The following is an 8544-nucleotide window of genomic DNA, read 5'->3' on the forward strand; positions in this document are numbered from 1 at the left end:
GTTTGCTAAAAAAAAAATTCAAAACATTAGGTGTTGCTGTTGCTTCCTGGTGGTTTCATGATGTGTTTTGGCTTTTCTTAATGAGTAAATATCACAATGGATAGGATCTTAATTGTTTCACAGGTGAACTGTGACTGATTTAATGGTTTTCTAATAGAATCCACAGGATCCTGTGGTCTCTTATTGCAAGCATTAAGCCAATTCCCAATGGGAAAAAAAACATTAAGTTTTAATCCTAGTGGTTCTAATGGTCTGTTCTCAGCAGTTAGCAAGCATATACAGGTCCACTGGCTTGATAAGTTTGGGACCCCGTGGTCCAGCAGTGGCATACAGTCACAATGCTGGACCACCCAGATTCTTGTCCTGCATACAAGACCTAACTGGCTTTTAATCCCCTTTAAAATGGGCACAGCATTTTATTTTGGAAAATAAACTAAGGCAATTATTACAAGCCATTAAGAGAAAAAAATGATGAATATGAAATGATTAACTTAAAAATGTTGTTGCTGACAGTGTGTTGTTTGGTTACAACTGTATAACTAGCTGTATTTATGCTATTGATTTTAAATTATTTACTAAAGTAACTAGTAGAAAGTAGAAATTATGGAAAAAAAATTCAAAAGCACTGTAAGTGAAAAATGAGTGATGAAGGTGTCATTTTATCTAATACTCAATCTAATACTTAACCAGAGTCTGGGCTGCTCAGAAATGCTGAGCAAAAAGCCAGTGGACTGTCAGCTTTGTCATCTGTGGGCCAACAATGCTGTATCTTGCTATCGTGCTATCCTGCAGTTTTCAGTCAATCCTTCAGTAAATACAGCTAACACTGATATTAATGATAGCCTGTTTAGCCTGCTATACTATAGCCTTGTTGTACAGTACATTACACTGGGTGGTCCTAGCACTCAGCAACAGTCAAAATATACAACTGCACAGTGGTTTTTAGTGAGCTGGCACATTAATGCAGAATTATGAATGAAGTCATATTTGTATTTTACAGTGTGGCTCAGTTAAACAGACTGTAGGACAGCAATTATACCTTTTTTAAGACTAACATTTTAGAAATTATTTTTTCGTATGTTACACTTACTTTGGCTGCCATTGACTGGCTGACTTTAGAAAATAGTAAGAAAATAAACAAAGATGAATTAGTGAACATAAATATGTCATATTTACACAAAGTAACCATTTTATTAGTCATTAGCCTTTTCACTGATTCCTTGATGAATTGGTGCATCCCTAATAATTAATAAGCCTTCAGTTCTTTCTGGACCATAAAACATCAAAAATAAGATGTAAATTGAGGATTGTATACAGTAATGTGACAATATTGCAGATAAGTACTAAGTTTAGGGTACTCTGGCTATATGAAACCTTCCTAAATAAAATCATTTATAATCACTTATTGTTAATTTGCTGAACTTTGTACACATTACCGGTTTATCTGTATGCCAAATGCAACACTTCAGCTATCATAAAACCAGTTTCATAAGAGGTTATGACATTTGAAATATGTTCATGTATTGAGCTGTAAATCAGATCAGTAAGTACTTAATTGTGAACTCAGTACTGATCTGACTGGATAACTCAGCGTTCTCTTTAGCTTTAGCTTTGCTAATGACGTTGGTCATGATGTGACAAAGACAAACGCAGCTGATTTTTGAGCTTAATTGGTGATGAAATCATCTTTAGTTCTGTAAACTGTGTGAATCAAATTAAACGTACTATAGTTCACTGTGCTGAACTGACTGCTGTGAGATCATAAAGCTCCATCTGCAGAAATGTGCAAATCGATGAAATCATTTTGAGCTGATTAGCACTGCTGGGCATGTCAGCTCAAGTCTAACTTATGTTTATGACATGTTGTTGGAATTTTACAGGAAAGTGTTCAGAAGGGCTTTTCTGGAAGCCATTATCACAAATCCTAATGACCTCCTGTGACCAAATCACTACACAACATCCAGTTGCTGAATGTTTTAATCTAACTGCTTGATTGAAATGCTGATTATGCTGGACGTTGGCTGAATTAAAAACATGCTCGGGGTAAAGAAATAAAGAGAAACTTCTGACAGCCAGACAAACTTCAGACACTAAGAAAAGGTCAGCCTTTCACATTCATTTATCTAGCTGAATGAAGCTGCCAGGTTTCAGGACGATACATTTGGAAAGGAATAAAGTGGATTAAAAGCTGTGACTAATAGTCTTTGTCTTATAAAGCGCTGCTACAGTATTTTGTCCATTTTACTGTTATTACAGTACTGTGCAAAAATCTGAGACCATCCATTCATTTACTTAATTTCCAGTCAAAACGACTGTGATAGGAACAAAAACACAAACCATATTTAACTGTAATCTCAGTTTTTCAGTATTGAATTTCTACACTTTTTCATGCAAATACAGTCACCTTAACTCTTCCAACATTTCAGTCATAAAACGAACCAGTTAGAGCCGTGTCCTCCAAGGAGGAGTCACTGACTTTATGCTCCCCTTCAAAGAGACACTAACATTCACACGAGCAACCAGCCAAACTCACCTTAACTGGCTTTAACTTTCCTTCTTATGTGCATGTAAATTGCTAAAGAAGATATTTCTGAGGAGATTAGACAGAAGATAACTCACTTGCATAAGTGAAAGGAATAAGAAAGTGAAAAAAAAAACCTGGAGTATAAAAAAAAATCAGCAAAAGATATCGAGAAAATGAGACTCACAACCACCTGCAAGACCTGGTAGAGCACCAACACTGTCCCCATCAGATAAACTGCACTTAAACCTTTCATCTTTGAGAGGACAGAGAAAATCAAGCTCCACGCTTACTTCAGATCTAAAAAAATCCACAGGTGTTTTATGGACTGATGACTTTAAATTTGTAAATGGAATTACTCAGAAAACACAACCAATTTCTGAGACTGAACTTTGAACGTGTGGAAAATATATCCCAGCAGATTTCAAAGACAGGGCACACTAATTACTGAAAAATTTGATATTGTAATTAGATGTTGAGGCGTCTATGCAAATTTCTGTTAAACATACAGTCGTATTCAAAATATTTGGTGCCCCAGATCAAAATGCAAGTTTCATTGATTTTCTAAGTGAAAACAAGTTAAAACATCCTCTACAGCAGGGGTGTCACACTCAACTATGAACAGGGGCATATTAAAAAATCTCCACAAATCCGTGGGCCAGAGAAAAAAAAATTTTTATTTCATTATTAATTAATGTTGTGCTGTAGCCCGGACTGGCCATTGTTAATTTAAAATATGTGAAGACTGCAGCAGTAAAATACAGGCACTTGTAGCAGACCTAGAAATATTATATGAACACTTGAAATATTTAAAAGTCCCTAGGAGCTTGGTCTTTTAAACCTACGTATTTGCTTTAACTAGACCCCTGGCATCCTTTCTTTACTGTTCATCTATATTTGGGCTCAATTTCTGACCTGCTGAGCTAACATTGTGCTCGGTGATATGACTTGTATGAAATTGCGTAGAATTGTGTGTCCCATGGATTGCTGTTGGGTTAGGAGAGCACACATTACTTTGCAGGGCATGCTGGGGCTGTGGCGCAGCACATTGTGAAACAGGGTCATATTATGGGAAAATTTAAACCATTTTGCAGGCCACATAGGATTGAGCTGCAGGTCTTGTGTTTGACACATGAGCCCTACAGGGAACAAACTTCTGCACATTTTAATAAACAACTGCTGTTTATTTGCTTAATTTAACCTATTGGGAAAAAAACATGAAATGTGGGCTGTGCAAAATTAATAGCACACATTATATTTGATTTTTTTCCCAATATGTGAAATGCCCTAAAATTGACAGAAAAGTGCCATGTTTAAGTTTGCCTCCTATAAAGGACGTGTTACATATTTTCACTTAGAAAATCAACAAAATGACAAAAACCGAATATCTTAACAGCCATTTTGACTTGAAAATAAGTACCGGTGGTTAACGCTGACTTTTGTGCAGTACTATATGATCCACAATAACAAAATAATATCAGCTCCCTGTTTTAAATCCTGTGACAAGGATACTATTTTAAACTTCATTACACAAATCTGTTTACCAAACCCAATTTCATAGCCATCAAAATTTAATTCTCTCTAAGCGCACCTCCATGCTTACGTCTCCATGGTTAGGATATATATGATGGCTTATGCAGCCATTAAAGTAATACAGCCCTTAATCTCCGAACCACAATTATACCACATAAGAGGATAACACAAGCCACATCTTACTACATCCTAATGCAACTTAGGCGCTCCACATTTCACACACCCGCACACTTATCAAGAATTAAGCTAAAGATGCACAACAGTGCAAGGACAAGACGTGGATGACCCAGAAACATCTTTCCCAGTCAAACCAATTTCTCCAACTCTCTACAGTAAAAACAGAATAGCTCTCAGCATGCATGTACACACTGGGGCCTAACCAATATGAAATTTCTGTCACTGATTCTGATTTTTAAAGAGCCAAAAACTCTGATAAATGATAATACTGGATGACATCGTTTCACATGAATGATACTCTGCATGTCTAAAAGTTTGAATAAACCTGCTCATCCAATGTTTCTTCTGAAATCAAGAGTATTAACTGGGAGTTTGTCCACCCTTTGCTGCAGTAACAGCCTCTACTCTTCCAGTGAGGCTTTACGCTAGCGGTTAGAACATTGCTGTGAGCATTTGATTGCATTCAGCCACAAGAGCACAAGCGAGGTCAGGTACTGATGTCGTATGATTAGTTCTGGATCACATGCGTCACTCTAAATCTTTCCATTGCTCCAGAAAACACAGTTCCACTGCGCCACAGCCCAATGCTGGACCTCTAGCTGACACTTGACATTGAGTATGGTGACCTTAGACAGGTGTGGCTCAAATAAACTCACATAAACATCAGAGATTCACAAAGACTTATTTGTATTTACATAAATATTAAACAAGTTAGTGTGAATATAAAATCATAACACATTTTTCCTCTGTACCAGGTGTTCCTCAGGTCATTTTTCTGAGTGAGTGACGGAATCAGGGAAGGTCGCTGAGCTGGCTGAGCATTATAGTTGAGGGTGTCGGGTGGGGAGGATAAAACATGATATTATTGGTTGATATTATTTTTCCCATCTGCTAGTGCAGGGTGAAATAAGGTATCAATAAGGATTTCAAGGAAGGAAGACAGGAAACAAGAATTTTGTCCTTCAAATAATATCACAAATTGTGCTTAATATGACCAGAACATGAACTAACAAAGTAAATGGTCCATCTTGATTTCAGGCTAGCTTTAAAACTAACCTTATAACTTACCCTTATCACGGAAAATCTAATATTTTTCTAGCTTTTTTGAGATAAATGAATTTGATGTAGTGTGTAATTCACCCTTAACCAATGCATATTTTCACCTACACCAGTTTAGCACGTCCATTCTTATTTAAGTGTTTTAGGTCTTTAGACTCTTTTTTAAAAGACGCACAATACAGGGCAGCCAATCAGAACAAAGCTCATTTACATACATCAGTCTTAAAGGCAAAGTAACAAAAACATTTATTTAATTTATATACTTTAATATTCCTGTTATCAGTCACCGTTAGTCTAAACACTTCTGTCTGGTGAAAAGCTCACATTCTTTTCTTTATTAAATATTCACTGTTGTGTGTTCGTTCTTTATTCTTTATTCACATTGTTCTTGTTGTGTCATTGTTTTGATATACATTGTCGACGAGAGGAGTATGGGTTCCCTTTTTGAGACTCTGGCTTACTCACCTGGGGCTTGGACCTAGATTTCTGTAAAGCTGTTTTGTGACAATGACTGATGTAAAAATGCTCCACAGATATATTTAAATTGGTTTGAAAATTCAAGGGTATTTCAGTGGCTGTAAATATTTATCTAAAACAACAAATTATGTCTGTTTTTCGTTCGCTGATCCTTACAAGCCCCGTAAATGGACCTCATAGAATAAAAAATTCCAAGAAAATGTAGGATATGGGCCCTTTAAATTGCGTACATAACATGAATTCTCACAGTGCTGAACTCAAACAAGAGTTAATTAAAAGGGCATTATCTTTTCTACTTAACCAAAGCACCACACAAATTAACTGTGTTTTTTGACAGATTTGTTTTCACTATTTCTAGGTGATATTGGTATATTAACAATCTCAGACGTGTAGCTTTTGTAAAAATGATCTTACAAAGTCGGGATCATTTTGTTGGTCCTGAAAAGGTAATTTGCCCCAGTTTTCTCTGGTTTTCATATGAAGGAAAAGAAAATGTACAAAACCACACTTGTACATATCTCTGTGCTTCCTCACCTGAGTCTCCTCCTGCACGGCGCGGTACTGCTCCTTCCACACAGCCACCTTTGAGGCCTCATCCTTGCGCAGTGCTCGCTCCTTCTTCAGCTCGGGGCTCCAGAAGGTCTTGATGGAGCTCATGGAGGAGCTGAGCTTGCTCTCCTTCACCTCCACCTCCTTCCGCAGAAGCTCGTTCTCCCTTAGCACCTCCTTCAGTTGTGCCTGGAGCTCCATGATGGTGTTGTCACGGGCCTGGCGCAGGGAGTGCGGGACGGTGGAGGCTGTGTGGAGTTCGCTACCGAAGCCCATGGAGTCGGTGGACACGGCTGGCACCATGGCCATATCCGGAGTGCTGCCCATGACTGTCCCGCGCACGCCGTAGGGGATGCTACCTCCGAAGCGCCCAGTGGCAGCGCTGCTTTTAGGGATGTCAGAAGAGGTGGCAAGGGCCACCTCGTTGTCACTCATGTACATGGGGCCGGATGTGGCGTAAGCAGCGTTGAGGGACTGGATGTTCTCCATGGAGAGGGTCTTGCCTCCAGAGCCTCCAGGCCCACCCCCGCTGCCTCCCATGCTGTTGGTGCGGCGGTGGCCCATACGGGGCGAGCGCGGCAGGCGCGGAGAACGCCCGGTGTTGCCCTGATTAGCCCGGCTTCCGCTGTGATTGCCGTCCATTTTGCTCACCGAGCGGGAGCTGCCGTACATCTTGACAGGCTTCAAGCAGCAGAGCAAGCAGAGACAGCACAGATTTCAAGCGAGACTCACAACCAAGCTGACATTAACAAACCATCATCCTCGTCTCATGTAAAGGCTTGCCTCCTGCTTTTTTCTCCACACTAGAATGGGAGCTTTCCTCTGTCAGGGAAGGACGGTCTGTCCGTGACTCTCTGTGGCTAACGTGGAACACCTATTGTGACCTGAGGATGAAAAATAGAAAGAAAAAGCAAAAAAGCACAGCCTTAGTATGACAAAATGCCATTAGTTATCTCTTGAGAATTGTAGCTTGATGGCAGTGCTTCTCTCAAAGGACATGGGTCACATACTGTCATGTGGGTCATGGCGGGGGGGGGGGGGGGGGGGGGGGAGCCCACACCTGTGCTCCAGCTGGCGTCCTCTGATCGGAGAAAGCCTCGACTTATAAAATATATGGGACGCTAAACCACATTACTATGACACTGTTATTGCAATTAATAGGCCTAAAATGTTATAATCCTTTAAACCACTGTTGTCATCAGCACCAGCATCAGTTACCCTTCCTTTAACAATTATTCCGTAGTCCATAAATGCCATCATCTGTTCATCTAACATGTCAGGCAGCTAACATTTCTGCATATTTTGTTCTATTTTTAGGTCACACGAAACACACCCATTGACATACATCCATAAACCACCAACTGAAGGCTATGAGGAGAAGAAAAGGTGGGGTTACACCAGATTCACACTCAAAGCGTCTAAGTATTCACACTGCAAGGTTCAATAACCAGGACTAGCATAACAGTTGCACGATTTGGCTACTTACAATTCACAGCTGTCCGTTTTAAATAACCAAGATCACGTCCAACTGGCCTGTTTCATATATTTTCTTCAACGTTTTCTGCCTGTTGTCGCCTTTATTGAGCCCAGCACTGAAGGCAGACAGTCTCGCTGCAATGGTTCAGCGATCATCCCCCCTGCCCTTCTCCACCATTGCACTGCTCTCCTGTTATAGACACTCTTCCTATTTTAAAAAAAGCAGCTCGTAAAAATGAGAATAAACACTCGTACAATGAACACTTGCAGTCGACACTAGTTCCCCTCGACGCAGGGATTCACGCTCATTTCATTCATCGCAATTTCATCCAACAAGAAAAAAAAAAATCGAATTACCATCTGTGGCTTTATCCCGTCTGGCCAAAACGAAGACGCGCGTGCAGATGTCCGTCCAAACGGCGTCCGGTTAAAAATAAAAACAGAAGCGAATAGAAACGGACGGCCGTCTATTTTCCTCTATATTGCTTTATCATTTATTTTTTTCATTTGCAGACATTACCAGCATCCCTCTGCCAGGGCTGGAGGGCTTCGGTGACGTCACGCCCACGCAGCCCTGCGCGCTCCCGAAGCTCGTGCCCGCCCAGCTCCGGGCGCCATGCTGGAGAAGAAGAGCAGTTCACAGAGGCGAGGGTTCGGGAAGCTTTGTGAAAAACTGGAAGTGTGAAAGAAAAGGTGCGGGACGTTCCCAGCCGCTCTGGGCCTCATGCAGAACACCTCAGTGGCTTTGTTTA

At 40.3% G+C, this 8544-nt stretch overlaps 1 protein-coding gene across 5 annotated transcripts in view; it reads right to left on the reverse strand.

Moving 5' to 3' along the window:
* The window catches only part of erc1a (ELKS/RAB6-interacting/CAST family member 1a), a 37977-nt gene extending 29614 nt beyond the window's left edge, over positions 1-8363 (reverse strand). For 3 of the 5 annotated variants that reach the window (XM_037540670.1, XM_017690334.2, XM_017690336.2), the window contains exons 1-2: positions 8150-8363; positions 6302-7200 (exon numbers count right to left, since the gene is read on the reverse strand). In XM_037540670.1, the coding sequence (XP_037396567.1) occupies positions 6302-6988 (687 nt within the window). In that variant the 5' untranslated portion in view covers positions 6989-7200; positions 8150-8363. The remainder of the gene's footprint in view (positions 1-6301; positions 7201-8149) is intronic. The other 2 variants (XM_017690333.2, XM_017690335.2) reach the window with 1 other exon arrangement.
* Positions 8364-8544: the final 181 nt, after the last annotated feature.

The sequence above is a fragment of the Pygocentrus nattereri genome, chromosome 8 (genome assembly GCF_015220715.1).
Source record: "Pygocentrus nattereri isolate fPygNat1 chromosome 8, fPygNat1.pri, whole genome shotgun sequence".
Lineage (NCBI taxonomy): Eukaryota > Metazoa > Chordata > Actinopteri > Characiformes > Serrasalmidae > Pygocentrus > Pygocentrus nattereri.